This window comes from Mugil cephalus, chromosome 6 (genome assembly GCF_022458985.1).
Source record: "Mugil cephalus isolate CIBA_MC_2020 chromosome 6, CIBA_Mcephalus_1.1, whole genome shotgun sequence".
NCBI lineage: Eukaryota > Metazoa > Chordata > Actinopteri > Mugiliformes > Mugilidae > Mugil > Mugil cephalus.
The window spans coordinates 17,600,466-17,621,656 of NC_061775.1; the positions used below are offsets into that span (position 1 = coordinate 17,600,466).

Below are 21,191 nucleotides of genomic sequence, written 5' to 3' on the forward strand. Positions count from 1 at the left end.
TTTTCCAAAGTAACGTTATTTGTAGCTGTGTAGCTGTAGCTTAAAATCAATGTACAAATGAGAACAATAGCAGTAATTTATTTGAACATGTACTATTTTCTGTGTCTATTATTAATATGATGGTAAAGCCCTCATACAGTACCATTATACTTTATTTTTGCTTGCTGATGAGAATGAATATGTAAAACTGCTGCCCCACCCAGGTTTATCCCAATGTTAATTGTCTCTTTCATGTTAATTTTAATATGGTGTAGTACACTTAAACAGCATCTTTCATGCTGGTTATAATTGAAAAGTTAAGATAACACATGTAAATAAGTACGGATTAAAAGGACCGAGCCAGCAGAATAATAACACAGGCCCCACGTTTTTATGGGCTGAGGCTGGGCGAGCCCGGTTTGCCATATATGGTAATGGGAGGACTTTGTTAGCCGACTCCTCATTCTGATTGGATGCTCCGTCTGACATGACCGTTAGTTCTAACGTCGTCGTCGTCTCTGATTGGCCAATACGACTTGGTCCGATTTAAGCTCATTATCTTAATCAGCGGTGGATGAAGTGAGGGGAAAAAAAGAAGTCTTACGGGAACCGGCCGGGGAGTTTGGCGTGGAGAGTCGTTTCAACGCGAACCGACCACCACCGGCAGAGGGAAGAATGCTTGAAAACAAACGAGAGAGGTTGAAAACCTTCCTGAGGAAGATCGACGAGAAGGCCATCGTCAAGATAAAGCATTTCATGAAAGAGAGGTGAGCGGAAAAGACGTGGCCGTTAGCTGCACCGCTATTTGCCGGGGAAGCATCACCAACCACACGCGTTTCTTTTCTGACAACCCTTTTTATGACTAGATATGACGGGTTTAGCTTATATTTGTGTCCTAGATATCGGAGTACAACGGAATGTGTTTTAGGAGAAGAGGAAAAATGAGTAAATATGTACGCTTTCGTTCAGTGTCTACGTGATGCTAGCCTGCTAGCCGTCCGCCTGGGTGAAGATGTGTTGATATTCAAATGAACTTAAGATAACATTACAGCCAGACTGAACAGTATATTCACTGATATTTAATTTGGATTAAATGCATTAAAAGCTAAGAGCACTGTACAGTATACAGCCGTGGATGTTTTGTTGGGAGCATCTTGGCAATATTGGTGTACACAAGCACCAACAACACAGAAGAATCTATACTGTGGCTCAGTTTAAGGCCCATATTATGACATCAGCTTTGCCATTGTCTAAGCATCCACCCCATGAAATGTGTTTAAAGACAGACTAGAATAACTTAATGTATGTTTTTCCCCAGTAAAACGATGACGCTGTATTTAGATTTAGATTTATATGAACGGGTGAGGAAGTAAAGCGTGGTGCTGCCTTTTGCAGTAGCCCACAAGGGCTTTCAATTCTCACTTTTGCTTCCTTTCTAAATTTTGAACGGTAATTTGACCTACATTAGTTCTTGTTTTGTGTATGTTGTTTGTTGCAGTTGCATGTGAATAATCCGTCCCGGTCAGTGGGAATAAAGGCATTACAAGAGTGACATAAAGGAGAGCCAGTCCAGATCTGGTTGGTTCTTAATCTGGCATTTGCCTACTCCTTAAAAGTCGTGACTTCAGTGTCATGCTTGTGTGATCTAGATTGGTGTCCAATCAAGATCATGGATGAGTCATGCTTATTGCGTTCAAAGTAGGCCAGAAATGCGTCTGAGCACTAACACATTCACTCGCATATACCATATAGCATGTTGTGTTTCCCTCTTTGCCCATGGGAAACGCACGTTTGCACACGGGATACGCAAGTCTACGTTTTCACAGGAAAGCCTATTTTTAGAGCCCATGAGTGGACCACAGGTGGTACATGGTGTTATATAAATGCTCCTAGTGCCTCAGTGTTGGCACTCATCGTTCTCTGAGCTTTGCCTTTCACTTTCTTACCCATAGATAGCAATTTGCTACAGCGCGAGAGCCCTGCCAGTCAGAGGAGGCCGGCCGGCTATCAGTATAGTTATGGTGTCTGTCGTATGGTATGTGGGGTGATTTATCTGTTTCCACAACACATACACACTTGTTGTCACAGTTCCAGGCTCGAGTGAGCTAAGCCTTATGGTATTTAATTGCAACCAGACAAAGGCATGTCATCTCCTCGACCTTCAAGTTTCCTTATTGCTGTGCATACAGATTTGCAAAGCATAGAGGAAAAATATGAATTGACTTTTAACAGGGAAGAACCTGCTGTAGCGGTAGCTCAGAATAGGCTGGGTGGGGCAGCTTTGCAAGCATCCCTTTGGCTCCAGGAAGATGCTCCCGGGACAGAGCTCTGTTGCAGCTGTGGGCAGCGAAGACCGTGTAGGTCTAAATTATGCGACGTGCTGCCAGCACAGAGCGAAAACCCCAGTTAGAGGGTGGAAACCACATCTGCAGAACTGTTCATCTCTTAATGAAGGGTTCCAGTCTAACCAGCCTGGCCCTGTCAGGCTAATGCTAATGATCACCCCAGTGCCCTTGTCACAGAGCCAAGAGAAATGATATATTTGTGTTAAACTGTCACACCTTTTGCTTCTCTCAGTGTCCTGGTGAATTCCTCCTAAAGCACTTGCCATGGGTCGGTGTAAGTTTAGACACACGGGGCTTCACGGAGGCTTATCTGAAACCGTCAGCAAAAGATTGTACTGCACGGTGTTAACAGAAGGATCACGTTTGATAACATGTCTTATAGACAGAATGTCCTCTCTCTCTAGAGGCTGAAACAGCTGATCAGACAGACGTTGTTCGCTGTGTCAACTGGAAAGGTGTATACATCTGTTAAATCTTTTTAGAAATAAATCCAAAACTACCTCAAGTTGTAATGTTGTAATGCTATAGTCAAGAACAGCTGTATACTTTATAGAAACCTACTGTTGTGTCATTGTAAGCTTTTTCAGTACAATGAGTTCATTTCTCTGCCACTACTGAGTATAACTGCTGTTCATAAAATGAAAATAAATGAAAAATGCTAGGGATATTTTGTACTTTCCAGGCTCAGGAGAAAACGAAGACACAATCAAGATGAAAATATAATGTACACAGTGTGATTGAATGACTCGGTTAACTGAATTTATTTGAATACATTTAAATAGATGGTTTATGTATGGTGAATATATTAATTTGTATTCTCAAGAAGGACATCAGAATTATAGTAGCAGCCAGGAGGAGTTCAACAAACATATTCTTCACTTATTCCCTTCTTAACTCATGGATACTCTTTCTAAGATGGTATTGTATTGTAACGGGTTTTCAGGACTATAAGTGAATGTGTGGTTATTTTTGGGATGAATATGGCTTTGGCTCATGAAATATATTTAAAATGACTCTTCATCTATAAAAATCTGCTGTTCTGAGGAGCTTAGATCAACAAAAATCCTGCTGTAGATGAAGTCCCCATGGAACGCGGTCGAGCGGCCTACTTTTACCTTTAATGACTTTAAAGTCAGGTGGGATTTTCCAGACCCCTCCATCACATCCTACCTCCTGCTCACATGCGCAGTCACTAAGAGTACTCTGTGGCCTTGAAGAAAGACCCCCTCTGTGTCTGTGGCCAGTTCGCAAGCAGGAAGTGTAGGGAGACGTTGCGTGCACAGGGCCGCATGACTTGCCACTCAAACACGTGCATTTATTCTGCAGCGCATGCACACAGATATATTCTCTGTCCCACCTGACACACACACAGTATTTTTCTGCAGACTGCTCCCTGGCAGGTTGCCACAGACTGTTATTTTGCTATGACCACTGGCTCACTTCCCTGCCTTTACTGACTGGCCTACTAAAACTCAACCGCACACACACACACACACTTGTGTGCAGACTGAATATCGATTTTATTTGTTTATAGTCACGTATAAACTAGATTCATAGTAGGGCTGAACAAGTATTTGAATTTATAGTTACATTGCGATATAATGTGTGATTTTCATACCGCAGGTGGTCACGTGAATGGAAAGCACTGTATCTCTTTAACTTGTTCGAAATGGTGTCAGGCTGACTGAACAGTGTGAAACTGGCACGGCATTAGAGGAACATCAAGTTGAGTGTCTGGAATCATTTTTGTTTTAAAAAAAACACGATGTTGTGTTTTGTTATTTTCCTTTTTAGCATGTTAACACAACGCTCTCTTCTCTGGTGCTGTGAGAGGAACATAATGAGACATTCTGCCTTTACTGACTCGACTAAAAGCTGGAGCAGTACCACAAGCGTAATTCAAGACAGCACTTTGAAATCACACAGGCAGTAGTGCAGTTCTTTGCAAAAGATGTGGTACCTCTCAGCATGGTGATCAATGTTCAAAAATGTTCAGCAGTTCAATAAAAATATTTATTTCTAGTCGTGTATCTTACAGAATAGTAAATAGGATTTTATGATATACATGTATCTGATATTGTGTTATTCTATTATATTTTGAAATCATTCATTACATTTTGTTGGAAAAGAGGACAAGATGCCTTGCGTGTGTCGTATATCAACGTGATGACCTATGTGTCTGAGGCGACCGTGCCTTGGCACACTTGATTCGGTGTAATGTGAGTGCAGGCCAGCGGAGGATGGGGGGGCATTCGTGCTTCGGCACGGCACGGAACAACTGGTCCTAGTGTGAGTGCACCCTTAGTTTTTTTTTTCAATTTGACTCCTACACTTCAACCGACCCCATTTGGCAACTCGAAGCACAGCTGCAGCATAATGTTGTTCTACTTTGAATTAAGCCGATTTTGATTGGGCGACGGAGAATCTGCAAGTCACGTGACAAAAACTATCCTCGGCCGCCCTGAAGGTGGTGCTCTCACACAGATGGCGCTTAGCTCAGCTGATCTGAGATGTATGTGTCTCAGAAGCCTCACATGCGAATGCTGGGCTGGTGTTAGTAAAGCAGCAGTGTTGGTCGTGGGAAAGAATTCTAAACAGGAGCCATTTTGTCTTAAGAGTGCCAGCTCTGCAGAGCAGCTGACGTCCGCAGCATATCCCCTGAGATCATTCGTCTCGTATCGGGACAGAAAATTAAAGTATCATATCTCTTAATTCAGAGGAGTTGTTCTGGTTTGTAGAATGTCACATGCTAAAAACAAGTGTGGGAAAAATAGTGCCTTAACCTCTGTCAAAGCTTGATTTCAGTAAATTTGGATAAGCCTTGTTTTGTTTAGATTAAATATTTAGTATGCTGTTTTTTTTATTACTTAAGAAGTATTGTCATTGTATAGAAAGTCAAATCCTGCACTGTTTAATAACAAAAAGCTCAGCTTTTTGTGTACCTACAAGGTGTGGCTATTAAATAACAAGTCTGGGCTGACGTAACTCAAACCATATCTGGTGTCATTATTTAAAAGGCACTCTTTGTATTCTAAATTGCGGTACGCTATACTTTAAGTTTGCTGTCTAATTTATGATCTGAAACTTATTTTAAACATGTGAGCTTTTCAAGAACAAAGGTGAACACACGTGGCCTTGCACGTCTTCGCAAGGATTGGTCTTATCTGCAGATAAAATGCAGACTGATGAGCGCAGTGTAGAATGCCATATTGGAAACTTATAAACTATGTCCACACGCAATGCATGTTGATTTTGGCACTGGTGTGAATGAGCGTCACCTTTTGTCCACTTGGCAGCATTATAACTCAAACATTCCTTCTGTTGACATTGCATTCAGCGTTAATCGAATTCTCTCAGATGAAATAAAGCAATTCATCGGATACCTATTGCTTGCATAATAGATATATTAAGAGGTTTATTATATTATTGACAATTACAGTCGTCTGTGTCAGCGTTATGTTTTCTCTGAGTCGATTGAATAAGATTGTTGTGGAATGTTGAGCTGTCTGTTCAGAGCGTTAGAAAGTGGAGTTTAAAGGAGGAGACACTGAGACGTTTCCCTGTTGAATGTTTAACATCAGTGGATAGCCTTTTTAAGTTTTATATCCAAATGCGTTGTCCAAGAGCTTCCTTGTGACTTTATCTCCCTCCTTCACTTTCCTGGATGTTGATGTCATCGGTTATGAAATAAGCTCCTAGCTGATGTATGATTAACATGTGAGTGTAACATGGATCTACTGCATTTACGGTACACTACATTACTGACTGACTTCTTTTATATTGTGTCTTTCAAGCTCGTGAGCTTGTCCCCCAGCCAGGCCCACACATTCTTGTAGCCAATGTCCCCATTTACATCCACCACAAAGGCTATGAGCTAACTATTGTCATGCGCATTGTACAGGGTGCTTCTAAAGCCATCACGCTGTTGTATTTGAGAGCAGGGCATTTAAAGTTGTTGTTGGGTTTGAGAATAACTTGGCAATGTTTCTCTCAACCCCCCACATTTCCACCCTTTACTTCCCACAGTTAGCTGTTTCCATGACAACACATCCAGAGACTATTAGAAAGGACAAAGCTTGGGAGGGCGTTTGGAGTTTGTAACTGAACGACTCCTTAACTCCTTTTTTTTTAGTCTGCTCTTTTCACTCTGCTCTTTCTCATTCCCCGTCCAGCTCTTGATTTCTGCCTCTGACTGCGTCTGGCTGTTTTCTACGGCTCTGCACTAAAAAAGACCCGTACTCCCCTTTAATTTGGATCCGAGCGCAAAGGGTACTACCATAGTGTGTTCTGTAGCTGTCTTGAACGACGATGGTTAAACTCTCTTAAGGACCGTGGAAATCAAGAGGGAGAAAAAGTTTGGTGGTTATGGAAAGAAGGAAAAGCTTATTTAACCAGCAGGTGGCTGAGGCTGATTCTCCTCGCTTTAAGGATCTGGGAAGGTAAGGCCAACAAACATGTTGATCGGGCAGAACTGACTTGGTCGAATGTATGTACATTCATGTTTTAAATCGTTTTTCTCTTCTCTTTAAAAAGAGAAGTGGTCACAGAGGTTTATTGATGACCGTTGTGATTCTGGTATGAAGTTATCTGTCTTGTTTCTTAAGATAACACAAGAACAAGTGCAGATAAAAAATTCAAACGTGCTTGTTTTTTTTTTTTTTTCCCTTATACTCTGAACTCGGAGTACAATTTGTCTCCACCTCACAAGATGACAAAACACAGTGTCATGTGTCTGTACTTGTTTAGGATTGTCAGGTCATTCAAATCGGGTCCAAAATTGATTTTTGTCATTTGGTATGACGGCACTCTGACAAAGAAGTAGGTCAGAGGTCAAGTACTCTGCATGACCAGTAAACGCCCATGACGAGCAACGTTACCTAATTCAGAAATACAACTGCTGTGCAGGACATAGGTGATTTCATAATACGTGTTTTTCCATGCTGCTATCACATGACTTTTTACACGAGTCACTGACACACACCTGCCTTTTCTTGATAGCCTAAGAGCCAATAAAAATGTTCAAGGCCAAGGCTTAGTCATATTCATCCTTTTTAGACACACTTTATCAGCTTTGCACTTCATTTTATGATCAGATATTATTATTATTGTTATTATTTTTAGATTTTAAGATTCTGTCTCATGTCCATATTCTTGAAATGATACATTTTAAACCTGTCTGTATGATATCAGTGGCACCTGGAACCTCCTTTTAGTAAATGCACACATTAGTGCCTGAATGCCAGACTGTCTGGATATGTTGTCTAGATACAAAGTCAGTGAAGGTTACAGAGGATTTTTATAGTCTAGGATCTGCCGCCTAAATAATGAAAGGGTCTCACAGACAGAATTGCCAAGAATTTAAAATGTATTATTCTGAACTTATTTTTAGATATGTGAAACTGTAAAGCAGCCTCTTAAATTTTAAAGGAGGCCGCTTCCAGTTTATCTTGTTAGTGGTTACCGTAAGTCTAGCGTAACAAGAGGAAGTCGTTGGGAAAGTCAAACAGTTGGTAGTATTTGAATAAGTGCACATATTGCCATGGAGGTTTAACCCTTCAAGAGGAAATAGACCAGGTGTGACCTCTGTACAACAACCAACAAAGCACCATATTTTCCCCTCTTTGGATGTTTTTTTTTTTTCCAATTTCTGTTTTTTAGAGTTTATTGTAAATGTATGCGTAAGTTTCTGCAGCAGGGACACAACTGAAAACAATTGTAAATAGTTCAGTTTTCAAAAGCTGTATAATCTTTCTTGACTCTTCACAAGATTAAAAAAAAGATTCCATTACACAGGCAGGAAACACGTTTAAAAGTTTGTAAACCTAGTCCCCATCTAATTGTCACTCCAGACTAATTACAGAGTACTTATCCAACTGAGGCTCCTCGCATGTTTTCCTTTGTTTCCTTTCACCCTTACCCCAATTACCCAAACGACGCTAAAAAGAAATGGCTCAGCTGTGAGACGGGGGTGAGAGACGGGGTAAAAGAAAGCAACACTGTCCTCCACCAATAATCCTGTTAACAAAATGATATTAGTTAATGTAGTAAAATTCAATCAATGAAGTACGAATAGATATTTTTGATTATTAGAGATGATTAGAGTTTGTCATTATTTAAAATCTTTGACTAATTTTAATAAAATGTTAAACCGCTGAGTGAGCACACGGAAGGTATTTGAGGTTGCTGCTCATCTGTCTTGTTTCCATGCCTGAGGGGAAATGTGAAGAATAAAGCAGCTACCTCTCCCTTATTCTTAGTAACTTACAGGACTTTTACTTTCATTTGCTTATAAGATGTCTCTGATCCTACTTTGCCCTGCCACAAGAAATCTCATTCGGATTTCAGATTGTGTTTGTCGGCGCAAGATTTTGTGGGACGGACCTTGCTTTCTTAAACATGTCAGTGCCTGCATCGCGCTCCGTTGACTCTGCACATGTAAGCCTGGGTAAGAGGGAGTGGGATTGTCTGTATAGGTTGGCCTCTTCGACTCTGTGGGAGTGGTTGAGTTTGACGTCACCCTCTACGAAGTGTCACACCACTCGACACAAAAGTGGCTTCCTCCTTAGTCGCACATTCAAACAGCAACACGGCAGTAGCTTTTTTTTCTGGCAGGATGTGGTGAGGAACCTTGACTTAACTAGGACTACAACTAGGACTACACAGCACATTTCGAACCGAAAGAGGACTATTAAGATTTTCTTGGGACATTGTTTTGTCGAGTCTTTTTTTTTTTTTTTTTTTTTTGACTTCACTGTTTGGATGGCGTGAGGCCAGTGACTAAAGCCTATAGAGAACATTTTTGGAGTTGTTTTTTTAAATTATTATTTGGAACAAAAGGAAATGCCTACTGTTAGTAGGTATATGAGTTTTCGGACGTCCAAGAGAATTAAAACGACCAGGTGAGTTTGTGTTTTTGGTTTTGTTTGTCGAAGTTGCTGTGGTTGATTTGTTCTTTGAGGTCAAGACTCACTCAAACAAAATCTCATATTTGTCTTTTCATTAACACGTTTGACGGATTTTAGATTTGTGTTGTTGGCATTCAGCTGACTCAGCTGTCTTTCAATGGGTTCGCAGCCCTTTTTGTTCCTGGTCATGCCGTGGACAGTACCGGATTCTATAACTTTCCTTTTACATGGCCTTTTTGTCTTTACACTTCACTGAAACAGAATAATCGCAAAAGGCCTGTTAGTTTTAGCGTGCGACTATGGGCCTGTTGGCTTGTAAAGCAGCTTGTGCATCCTGTGCTCTGACGCAACATATATCCATAAAACCCTTTTAATTTGGAAAGGAATGACTGTTTCCCACACGTCGTAAAGATAAGGCCGTAGTCTGTCAAATATCAATCCAGGCATTACAGAAAAACTTTCATTTATTGAGAAATGTGGTTGATGAAAACTGTGGCTTAAAATGTTAAAGTAGCTAAATACTGGGTGGTGTTTATCATCTGTGCTCAGTGTTTCGCTTCTCGTGAAATGGTTGCGGCAGATCTATTTTTCAATATACATTGTCACAGAGATGATGGGTCTTATAAGTGTACGCTCTGACTTTTTCTGCATTGAATAGCATGCTGTGACATGTCATGCGTGACCTTCCATCACTCATTGCTTACGTTCTACATACTCTTTGCATGTGAATAGACGGCGATTCTCAAAGTGTTTAGCACGTCACTAAATCTGCGCTTTTTTTCCTTTCCTTTGTGTTCAGCAGCTACCCAGTAGAGAGCAGTGGTGGTGGGCTGCCAGCCAAGGTGAAGAAAAGCAGGAGCAGCTTAAGCAATGGCAGCTTCAAGAAGGCGGACACCAGAAAAACCTTGAGCTTGGAGGCGGCCCAGCTTGAGATCCAGCAACAGCACAAAACCCTCACCAGACAAGTAGCCATCAGGTAGGATTCACGGGGAAATGCTCTGAACTGCTCCCCGAACACAAATCTTTACATGACGGTTGTAAGCGCCATCACAGTGCTTCTAAAAGTCCTGCGTTTGTCACGATGAGCCACGTTCCTGTAAATGTTCCTGTAAATGTAACTCCTTTACATAAGCCTGTAACAATCACTTCAATTCCAATTGTCGATTGATGTATTAAACCTCTTACAGAAATATCCTGTGTTGAAATGTCACACAGTAGACGTAGCGGAGACGCAGTTGGTCTGAGAAGGCATCATAAGACCCGGCTCCCTGCTGGTGTTCAGTCATGACGCACACATGACTGCACAGTCTTTGTCGACTGACTGTTTTTTTTTTCTCACATGATTCAGATGCTGGAGATAAATTTGGGATATTTGTTGCGATAAGGAGCTATATTTGCTATCCACCTACATGCAGAATGTGGGCAGAATGTAGATTTCCCCGTACGGCTCAAGCAGGACTTCCCACGAATAGAAATTAGTCAATATCCGATTGCTGTCATCTGATACTGACTCTGTACTGCTGAGATGGCCTGTACTTTAAAGACGTGCATATGCTAGTCTGTTTTCTGAGGTGAACGAGAGCTTTGCTGAATGAAAAGGTGATGCATCGTGTGTTGGTGTGTGTGAAACTTACGGCTGTATTCTTTCTCTCAGTAGGTCGCAGACGTTCGACGCTGACAGTAAAGGCTTTGAGCGGACTGAGGGCACTGGCACACAAAGTGTAAGTCCATCTTAACTTTAGAGAAATTAGATTATATTTAGTTTCCCTTCCAGTCAGTCACAATACGCAATTTTTCATTGTGTGAAGGAAGAATCTCCTCCTTCTTTGCAGAGCTTCATCAAGCACAACAAGACATTCCACAAGTTGTTTCCAGACATTCCTGAGAATGAAGACTTGATCCATGGTAGGTAAAAACAAAAGTGAAGGCAACTGAGTGGCTGCAAATAAACGAAGCATGTAAAACTAACAAAGGTTCGTGCTCCACTCCTCTCCCAGCATACATCTGCGCCCTGCTGAAGGAAGTGCCCTACCACGGCCGACTGTACGTCACCGACACCCATGCCTGTTTCTACTCCTCCGTTTTGCTCAAGGACACTAAGGTACGGATCAGCCCAGCCCGTCTTTCCTCTCGGCTCAGTGTTTGATTCGCCCGATTTTCCAACCCTGAACTTTTCTGTGTCTTTTTCAGGTGGTGATTCCAATTTCCAGCATCCACATAGTTAAGAAGCAGAACACGGCTTTGCTGGTACCCAACGCCTTGTCGATCCGCACCTCCGACGGAGACAAGGTCAGGGTCATTCACCTTTAGCACCACTGTATAGTAATGACTGAGGACGCCGCTATCTGTTTAATGGCAAAGACAGTGAACTCTGCTTTACACCTAATCTTATCAGCGATCCGTGTATTTTATGATAAGATTTGCCAGCAGGGCAGATGCTGAATATTAATGCTGCATTTGTTTTTATTCTGTTTCAGTACCTCTTCGTGTCGCTACGAAACAGAGAATCGTGTTATCAGCTGCTGCGTTCAGTCTGTCCTCAACTAGAGGTGAGCGACTCACATCAAACACAGATGCACTCAAAAATTCACAAGTTGCAGGAGGTGCTGATGCTATATTTAGCGTTACAGTTAGGTTGTGGTTTTATGGAAAGTGTTTAAGCAAAAAAAGAATGTCCGCTGTTTCAACTCATCATTGCGAAACGTTGTACATTTTCTCACCACGAAATCTGGAATTTAAGAAAGATATGAGTTAACCTGCGCTGTTGTAAATGGGAAATGGAAGCACTTTCCTCTTGTGTATTTCTAATAACCTAAATAAACTATTTCAGAGCATGCTGACGTGTCAAATTATACTTTGTGAGTACTAATAACAAAATATTCTCTGTTACAGGATGGCAGCACAAATAGCAGCCCCGTCTTCTCCTCTGCAGAAAACAGCTTTGATAAGAGTAAACTTGTGGTAAGAGGAAAAACAAACACGTAAAATCGCATTTAAATGATGCGTGTTGGAAGCTTTGATGCTCAACCTTTGCATCTAACCCACAGAACTCCAGTCAGTCCAGCCTGGACGACAGCTTCGACCAGTTCGATGGCGCAGAGTCTCAGTCTTTGCAGGAGGAGCCTCAGCTTAGACCACAGAGAGGTGAGAATTTAACACCAACATATTCCGTTTAATTCAAAGGTTAAGGTCTAAAAGAAGTCTAACATGAGTTCCTTTTTTGTTTCTCTCCTTTTATAGAGTCGGTGACTAGTGGAAAGGCCTCTACTTTGAGGAGAATGCACATGCAGCAGACTGAAAGCTCATCTTCAGAGGACCTGTCTGTGTCAGGTAATTACAATATAATATTAGTTATTAGCTTTAACATGCAAAAAAAAAAAAACGCTTCCTGTCCACTGAAGCAGACTGAAGACAATATAACTCGAGGCTCTTAAGTTGTATGATATAATAATTGTTGATTGTTAAACATAAAGCTCTTCATGATGTGAAATTAGTTTTTCATTTTTGCTGATGACCAGTGCAGTTTTCAACAAAATATTCACAATGTTGCCAACAACAACAACTAAGTGTTAACATCAGCAACAAAAAAGTGAACGTCACCCTTCGATATTCACCCTGCGTTTCCTCTTCACGCTCAGGTGGCTCATGGGTTTGGAACGTGACTGAAAAAGCCAAGTCGCTGCTGGTTCAGAGAGAGGCCAGCAACCTCAACGCCCTACTCTTCATTTACTTGATTTTGTAAGTACCACCTCCTTCTTGTAATCGAACACCTTTACCGTCTAAGGTTGAGGAACTTGTTGTGGTGGCCGCAAACGCAAACCGGATTAACTCGTAGGAACTTATTAGACTTTCCACGCAGTACAGCGTTGTCTAATTAAATTCAGCTCTTGCATAAATTTCAGGCTATTAACTATTAAAAAGGCAGTGAGTTTGACTTGTCTTTTTTTTATACATGTTGCAGGGTTGTGCTGCTGCTGCTTTCTTCAGGCTACATTGGTTTACGTATCGTGGCCCTGGAGGAGCAGCTGACATCCCTCGGTGCACTGCCTGAGTTCACCTTACAGAGCGGGTAAGACCCCTTTTCATTTCAGTTTCTAGTCCGTGTGTGCCGAGTAGTTTATTTTAAAGCCAGTCTTCTTTTGACCCTAAAAGACTTTCTTTCTTCACCAATGGTTCTTACCACCTTTTGACAAACTAACTCCAAACTGACGTCATCTCAGCTTTTTACTTCGTAGAACCAGGAAGTAGTGGTTTATTTGTTCAGTCACCGTGACACATGCTACAAATTCGAAGAGACGTTGAGAGGGTTGCACTGCATGTACGGCTGTTGCAGTGTTCTCATTAGGCGTGGCTGCATATTACATGGTTAAGTGATTGTTCTACTGCTTTGGTTTTCCTTTCAGACTCGTTTACTCAGTTGCATAATAGGTTTTATTCCCTTTCAAAGAAATGAGACATGAGCCCTCTAATATGTCTTGCCCTTCTCAACCTGTATCTGAGTACCTGAGTATTGTTTTGCTGTTGATCTGCTATTAACCGTCACCTCTCTCCCTTTTTTTTTTTTTTTTGCAGGTACCACCAAGACACATAACACTGAACGATTGAAGGAGAGATCGGTTGACTCATGACTGGAAGACTATTTCAGCCTCTTCCCAGAAGAACCCAGCGGGTGAACTTAACTGTACTCAGACTCCGCCTCCCCACCACGGGCACCGTGCTGCTGCGCTAGAGGAAGAGGGGCCGACCTGTGCAATTTTAAGAGACAACTTGTAGACTTGAAGGGCTATACTTCTTCCTCTGGAGCGAACAATAAGATGTAGAGCCAAGCCAAATTGTAAACGCGCGCTGCCTGGTTGCAGCGTGTCTTGTTGTTCAAACCAAAGCCAAATGGCTCCGACTTGGCCCGGTGCCACGCTAGCCAAGGCAGGAACTGTTCCACGTCTGTCGACCTGTGTTGTCCTCTTCTCGCTGAGCATGCGGTCTGAGCAGGGCTATAACCAGCCAGCATTAGCCTGATGTCGTGCTTATTATTGCACCTCACCACTGGAGACGTAGTGCTATGCATAGCCAAAGATGCACACGGTGCACGTCTTTTGCATGAGTGCACGGCAGTGACTTTTTTTTTTCCTGTTGTTTATTCCTCCATCTATCAACAGGATATTTAAACTGTCTTTAAACTGAGTAACCTTCGCATACTTCGCTTCAGATGGTTCCTATCCTCCTGATCAGTTGCGGGTTGGAATGATGATGTCTGAAGTCTCAAATTCAGATCAGCCCACAGAGGCCTGATACTTTTCCTGACGGTCTTATCCTTTCTCTCTCTCTCCAATCAGCGACGTTTGCAGTATTACTTTCTCGTCTTTGGCATGATTTAAACTTGTTTAATGATCAATGCTCAGAGGTTACTTTCCGTCCAGTCTCTACTGGACCAATGCGTCATCAATGCACAAACATTAGTACAATAGGACAGGAGGAGGTTCTAAGAGTCATAGACGTGTTTTTGTGTACGGCTTTTTCTACGATTGATCTTCAAGACTAGATTTTAAACCTCTGTGTCTTTGACAGGCCTCTTGAGGACTGAGTGACATTTCTAGCTTGTTTCAAGTAGCACCAATAATGTATTTGTAACGTTCATGTACGTGTCTGCAATACCGACACCTGACTGAATACTGTATACGCATTCTCACTCTTATCACGTGGAGACGAGAATTTAGAGCCACGTTTTCTGTAAGATCAGGCAAAAACGAGTGGTCCCAAAAGCAAATTTCAATATGCAAGACATTATTATGCATGGCAAAATGTAATTTATCTTTGTGTATATTATTTTTTTTTTTTTTAAAGCGAAGCTTGATATTTGTGGGGAAATTGTGCAAGAAAAAAAAAAAAGAAGATGTGAGTGAAAGGAAGGGCTCAAGTGAGCGAGCGCACTTTAAACATGTGTTGTGCCTGTCACAATCCAAGACACCATGTTTGGATTGAAAAGAAATGGCAAAGCGTTGTATGGTATCCGATGGTGCTAAGACCTCTTTTCTTTTCATTTTTTTTTTTAATAAAAAAAAAAACAACAACAAGATTTCACTCAGGGGTGGTGGGCAGTACCTGCCACGTGGTTTTTAGGTTCCCTACTTTGTCATTTCAGTGTTGAGTGCTCATCACATTCTGTACATCTTTGGTGATTTCTCCATTGTCTCTTTGAGAATGACCAATTTTTCGAGTCCACTTGACTTTGCTTATTGATACATTACTCAGCTTTTCAGAATGCTTGATCCCCCCCCCTCCTTTGAACTCCCCCAACGACACATATCTGTGCCACGTCTTGATGATTTAACATCACCCTCATTGTGGAAGAAGCTCTTTTTTTCAGGAGAGTCATTTAAAGTGTTCAGTTTTTTTGTCATCAAGCCACATGCAATGCTGTCACTACTTGTAATCCTCCACCAGGGGGCGACACACACACACACGACCACTGTCTTCAAATAGGTTCAACTGAAGAAAGTGGATTTTGTTGGGGGTCGGGGGGGAAGTATTTGTGTGGATTTGCACTATTCAAAGTGTTGTAAATAATTTTGTATCGGTTGTTAATGTCCCTAATTCTGCTATGGTCCTACATATATTTATTTGCATTCTGTGTAATTCAAAGTAGTCTCTGTGAGATGGCTTTGCTATTGTTCAAAAATAAAATCAGATGTTTCGAAGTAAATAACGTTCTGTGTGTTTGCTCTTTTCGCTGTTAATGCGCCGCACCTGATCAGCCAAGACATACTTTAGACCCACCTGACATTAGTGTCTTGAAGAACTGGTCTTGCTCAGCTGTTATGAGAACAAACTTATGAATAACAACATCTAGAAAGCGTTGGAGCTCAACTATAAACCGCAACAGCCACAACATTAAAACACTAAAATAGAAAAAAAGACTTGAGAGTTTGTCTTACTTTGACGTCACTTTTTGTTGCTTTTCTTTACTCAGTTACTTTTCGTTGCTTATGTTTCATGTTACTCATTAGTTCTTTGTTAGTTTTCATTACTTGTTGCTTTTTGTTACTTTTATCGTTACTTGTTACGTTTTCGTTACTCGTTATGTTTTTGTTGCTTTTCTTACTTTCAGTTACTGCAGCAACGGTGTATTCTATTTATTCATTTACTTATGTATTTATCTTTTGCATGTGGCACAAGACCACAGTCTAGTGGAGAAAGTGTGTATATTACAGGGGAATCTGAACAGCTTTTAATGCTAATGACACGCACACCTTAAAGTGCACATGTTCTTTCATTGGATTAAATTAAAAGTAGTAATATGATAAAATGTAAAAAGAAGGGAATGATTAATTTAAGGCAACACATCAAATGCTTTTTGAACTAGAAAATAAAAGAAAGAACTTGAAATAAAAGTATTGAAATAGAAAAAAAACTTTTGAGGTTTCAGAGTTCTTATACTTTCACATCATTCGTCACTTTTTGTTACTTTACTTTCATTTACTTTTCATTATATTTGTAATACTCGTTACTTCTTTGTTACTTTTTGTTGCTTTCCATTACTCGTGTTTTTGTTACTCATTATGTTTTTGTTACCCTTCTACTTTCAGTAATGTTCTGTTTATTGATTTATTTTGTATGTGGCGCAAGAGCACAACCTAGTGGAGAAGATGTGTATATTGCAGAGGAATGACAGCTTTTAAATCTGATGACACGCCTTAATGTTTTTTCATTTAGTTAAATTAAAAGTAGTAATATGATAAAATATATTTTTTAAAGAAATTATTAAATTAAGTTAAATTATACTTTTACTTTTGTTACTTTACTTTTATAATACTTGTTACTTCTCTGTTACTTTTTGTTTCATTACTTGTAACTTTTTGTCACACTTTACTTTTTCATCACTCGTTACGGTTACTGCCACTGTAGTAATGTTGTGTTCTGTTTATTTATTTATTTATTTACTAACTTAAAATTCATATGTTCAATGGATTAAATTAAAAGTAGTAATGTAATAACATGTTTCCAACAAGGAAATGCTTAAATCCCTGAAATGGTAGTATAACTACAAATGAAATAATTAAAATAGAAAAAAATAGACTTTTGAGAGGGTTTCAAGATTGCAATAAAGTCGCAGAGGAATCTGTGATTTCTGTTTATTCCATTCTAGTTACTCAAAGCAGCAGCGACATCAAAATGTGTCTGACGGTCTGTACACTCATGTTGTTCAGCTGTCCGGGTTGTTTGAAGGAGCGGGTTCTGCAGTGGTCCGCTGGTAAGCACAGAGCTGGAACATGCCTAAAAGAAAGGAAAAAAAGAAGCATTTATGTTCGAAGCTATATGTAGGGAACTCCTGCTCTGATAAGCGTTTTGATAGTGAATAAAATGCTAGTGAATAAAATAAAGTGTTAAGATCATTTCAAGGTTCCGCTGCACGCAAGAGAACTTTCCCAGGCTTTATCTACCACAGACGCCAGAAGTTTTTATTCTCTTGCCTCTGTGTCCAAAGAACCAAGAGTTCACTGAATGGTTTCTCAAAGACCAAAAGTCAAATAGCAGTCCCTGAAAAGCACTCGACCCAGTAAACATGAATGCAGCGGCCCCTAAAAAGGTCAGATGAATACAGTAAAAACCTGCAACGAAGGCCAAAATGATGGCCACCCAGCCGATGATGTAGGACCAGGAAAAGCGCCAGTCCACGAAGCGTTTGCCAAAGAAAGTGACCGTCACGCCGGTGTAAATTGCCAGGGCAAGGAGGGCAAGAAAGCCTGAGAACAGAGAAAGAACAATCCCCCGAGAAAAATATGAAAACACGAGAACAGCTGTACGCTTCCAGAGAGGCATCCTGTGTTTTAGTCAAGTGATTCCACACATGAAACAAACATCTGTAATAGAAATTTATGTCGTTACTTTATGGCTTGCACTCTGCCTGTAACATTTAAGTGCACCATATTGTCCTGGCACCTCATCTGTGATCTTCAACTTAAACCCTTGGTGGCCTATAAGTTAACTTGTATTGTATAAAGGCCCAAAACCAGGAAATCACCCTAAAACAACAGCAGCCTTAGAAGCAGACTTTCAAACCCTCTCATTCTTTGGTTACCTGACAGGACCAGGGCGATGCCGCCTGTGCGGACCCTCCTGTTGTTGCTGCCGTTCGTGAAGGCGCTCAGGCCGAGCACCACGCCAGCGAAACAGCTCAACACAGCCAGGAGCATGAAGGCCCGAGTGGCGTCCCAGAAGGCTGTACACACACAAAAAAAAAAAAAAAAAATCATATACTGAATACACACATGCACTTCAGATAAAAAAACAAAACCCAAAGCTGTCTAAAATACTTGCCGCACAAGCAATTCTCTGCACAAAAGAGTGTGATTTTAAGCTAGTTGCTTTTTTTTCCCCACACATTCTAATCCTTAAGTGGGGGAATATTTTCCAAGAACATTATTCTGTGTGTGTTTTATCAAAATACGTTCTGTGAACTTTCATTAACTTGAATTAGTTTTAAAGCTCCCAATAATTTGACGTTAAAGTGTTTGTATGCAGTATAGCGAATTACATCTTATATATCTTATGCCATTTCTGGGCAAACCACTTTAAATGGTTGGTGACTCATCTTGCACTTAAGGGCGTGTCCGACTTTGTTTCCAATTTTAATGTTCCGGTTTCACCTTCCACAATACTGGTGCCAACCAATCGCAGCTTGGCTTTGCAGGACAGGGGACAACTTAAATGTTTTTCCGGTGCATGTAACGTATGCAGCTGACACTCTTAAAAGTGGTTAAAATACTCTACTTCATAGATTTGTAATATTTTAAGACGTTAAGCTGATGTGAGCCTGCGTCCCAAAGCCTACGCCCGCTGTCCTCACCTACGGTTATGGTGTGGGCGTGGCATTTGTGGTTGATGCAGAACCTCCAAAGCCCCTGATTGGCGGAGCTACCCGAGTATCGGTACTGCATCCAGAAGTCCGTCGCCGTGGAAACGATGAGAAGCACGAGGGCGGCCAGGCCACAGAGCGTGCCTCCTCCTGCGAAAGTGTACAGCATGGTGGAGAAGCGAGAAGGGAGAACGCGGTCCTCCTAAACACTCAGCTTCTGTTGAGGGAAGTGGAGAAGACACAGTGGTGTCAAACTGATCTCAAGCGGGCTGGACAAGTAGCATAACCTATTAACCAAATAACAACCTGTAGGTAACGTAATGAAAAACAAACAAATTAGGAAAGTGTTTACACTTCGTTAGCCTAATAGCATGTTAGCCTAAATCATATTTTCGGACAACAAGAAAAAACACAATTTTTAGCAAGCACATTGTATTTTTTTATCGATATTGTAACGGTAAGTCAAACAATGACTTAGGGTATTATGCTATTAGGCTAACAATTTAATAAACTTTTAATAAACCCTTTTTTTGTTTGTGTTAATATTTCTTAAGGGAAATAAGTGCAAATTGGGCACATCACTGTTTGCTGTCTAGTCCTGGGTCTCAGTGGACAAATTAGGGACAGCAGGTATTTTGATTGAAAAACTGCAAAATTATGTCACGGTACAGATTAGAGTCTCTGGCAGACCGCTTTTGGCCCACGGGCCGCATGTTTGACACCTGTGACAAGACATAATAGATCCTGGATAAACCAGCACCACCACGCCTCCTTCCATCATCAGATATTACTGACTGTTCAGAAAAAGTACAATATTAAGATTTTCTCTTCCGTGAAGTTCCGTGGGATCCTGGGATCTGTGAATACAAATGATGAACTAAAAATAAACTCGAGTGTCAAGAGGACGCGTTTACCATTACAACACAGCACCATCTGGAGTAATCACACTGTAAGTCATGGTCATGATGGCCCAGATCTGGTTACAAGTTTAAATCAGTCAAACATCTGTTAAAGGCCTAAAAGCTTCATGAGCTAACCCTAACATAACCCTAACCCCTAACCCTAACCCTAAGCACAAACCAGCTGCCTTTCTTTCGTTGTCTGACCCTGGTTTAGACGCAGGCTTCAGGATAGATTTACCACATCGTCTTTTACTAGAACAACTTTCAAAATGACTGTTTTTAGTGAAAGATCCACAACCAGTTTTAAAGTCAATTACACTCACGTCTGAATCAGAAACTTTCTCATTCCTCAAAAAAAAAGCTGTCACATTGGCCTTTGCCAGCAAAGTACTTGACCAAAAACTACTGTGTGACAATAAGCTTGCCTATCCGGCAGTTCAGACTCATTGTCCACCACTAATTCCTCCCCCCAACGCACCACAAACTAATCTTCCAACACCGAGCAACTGAACCGTCAGCAACTGCTGTCTCTCTCTGTCACCCAGCCAGCAAACCAGATATTTCACATGCAGATTTCAACTCCTCACATTTTTAAAAACACATCCAAAAGCACATCCAAAGCAGGCGTATGCACCGATTGCTGCACTACAGTTGCAAATTTTTGTCAAGCAGCAAACAGCTTGATCTCAGTTTGAACGCGGCAGCACTGATGTCACCCACGAGCAAGACAAACACAAGTCTTAAAACTTCCTTAAAACTTTCTCGTCGCTCTCCAAAAGCAGCTTTCCAGATTTGCCTCCTGAGCTCTCAAAGAGGATCTTCCTGGCAGTACAGAGGACTCATCTTCCGTGTAATTCCACATCATTTTTCCTGATACCTCTGGCGTGGCTGGTGTCTCTCCAGGGTTGTCGGCGGCACCAGAGTGCGTATCCTTTTTAAGCCCTGCACCTCTGGCCGTCATTGTCCACCGCACAAAAGAGGGAATGATCGAGCGCAGCATGTGAGTGATGCTAACACCCCCTCCAACCCTCGCTTGCTCCCCCCTCTGCAGTTACCTCCATCATTCTTACACTTGATCTTTCTCCTCGTAACGCCACAGTGACTTCCTTTCATCCCTCAGCTTATTTTACATGCTCAGCATACTTGAGCATGCATGCATCATTCCTTGACATATGCATGTGTTAATCTTGCACCGAGGCCTTGGTGC

General features: G+C 41.2%; 2 protein-coding genes across 7 annotated transcripts; one reads left to right on the forward strand and one right to left on the reverse strand.

Moving 5' to 3' along the window:
* Positions 1–542: 542 nt before the first annotated feature.
* si:zfos-943e10.1 (GRAM domain-containing protein 2B) lies at positions 543–15,929 on the forward strand. 5 transcript variants are annotated; one of them, XM_047587306.1, is made up of 14 exons: positions 615–746; positions 6,497–6,763; positions 10,029–10,205; positions 10,884–10,950; positions 11,062–11,134; positions 11,227–11,330; positions 11,420–11,518; positions 11,707–11,778; positions 12,122–12,190; positions 12,277–12,373; positions 12,470–12,559; positions 12,868–12,967; positions 13,191–13,298; positions 13,802–15,929. In XM_047587306.1, exons 2-14 carry the CDS (start codon positions 6,690–6,692, stop codon positions 13,818–13,820), a joined length of 1,149 nt encoding a protein of 382 aa, XP_047443262.1. In that variant the 5' UTR covers positions 615–746; positions 6,497–6,689; the 3' UTR covers positions 13,821–15,929. The 5 variants fall into 5 exon arrangements, with proteins under 5 accessions (XP_047443261.1, XP_047443262.1, XP_047443263.1 ...); XM_047587307.1 differs by having other exon boundaries at positions 10,032–10,205; XM_047587305.1 differs by lacking the exon at positions 6,497–6,763 and having other exon boundaries at positions 543–746; positions 10,887–10,950.
* Positions 15,930–17,338: 1,409 nt separating this feature from the next.
* Positions 17,339–20,962, reverse strand: lim2.2 (lens intrinsic membrane protein 2.2). 2 transcript variants are annotated; one of them, XM_047587632.1, is made up of 5 exons: positions 20,862–20,962; positions 19,074–19,299; positions 18,306–18,446; positions 17,836–17,970; positions 17,339–17,500 (listed from the first exon to the last, which is right to left on the reverse strand). In XM_047587632.1, the coding sequence occupies exons 2-5, from the start codon at positions 19,249–19,251 to the stop codon at positions 17,430–17,432; spliced, it is 525 nt and encodes a 174-aa protein (XP_047443588.1). In that variant the 5' UTR covers positions 19,252–19,299; positions 20,862–20,962; the 3' UTR covers positions 17,339–17,429. The 2 variants fall into 2 exon arrangements, with proteins under 2 accessions (XP_047443588.1, XP_047443587.1); XM_047587631.1 differs by lacking the exon at positions 20,862–20,962 and adding an exon at positions 20,308–20,442.
* Between the last annotated feature and the right edge of the window lie 229 nt (positions 20,963–21,191).

Bases quoted from the DNA above. Each gene is read 5' to 3' on its own strand.
- si:zfos-943e10.1 (XM_047587305.1), top strand. From the start codon at position 655: ATGCTTGAAAACAAACGAGAGAGGTTGAAAACCTTCCTGAGGAAGATC. The intron at 11,519-11,706 runs GTCAGGGTCATT...ATTCTGTTTCAG, and splicing joins GCACCTCCGACGGAGACAAG to TACCTCTTCGTGTCGCTACG. The intron at 12,968-13,190 runs GTAAGTACCACC...TACATGTTGCAG, and splicing joins CTCTTCATTTACTTGATTTT to GGTTGTGCTGCTGCTGCTTT.
- lim2.2 (XM_047587632.1), bottom strand. From the start codon at position 19,251: ATGCTGTACACTTTCGCAGGAGGAGGCACGCTCTGTGGCCTGGCCGCC. The intron at 18,447-19,073 runs GTGAGGACAGCG...GTGTGTGTACAG, and splicing joins CGCCCACACCATAACCGTAG to CCTTCTGGGACGCCACTCGG. The intron at 17,501-17,835 runs GTTTTTACTGTA...CCTTTCTTTTAG, and splicing joins CATTTTGGCCTTCGTTGCAG to GCATGTTCCAGCTCTGTGCT.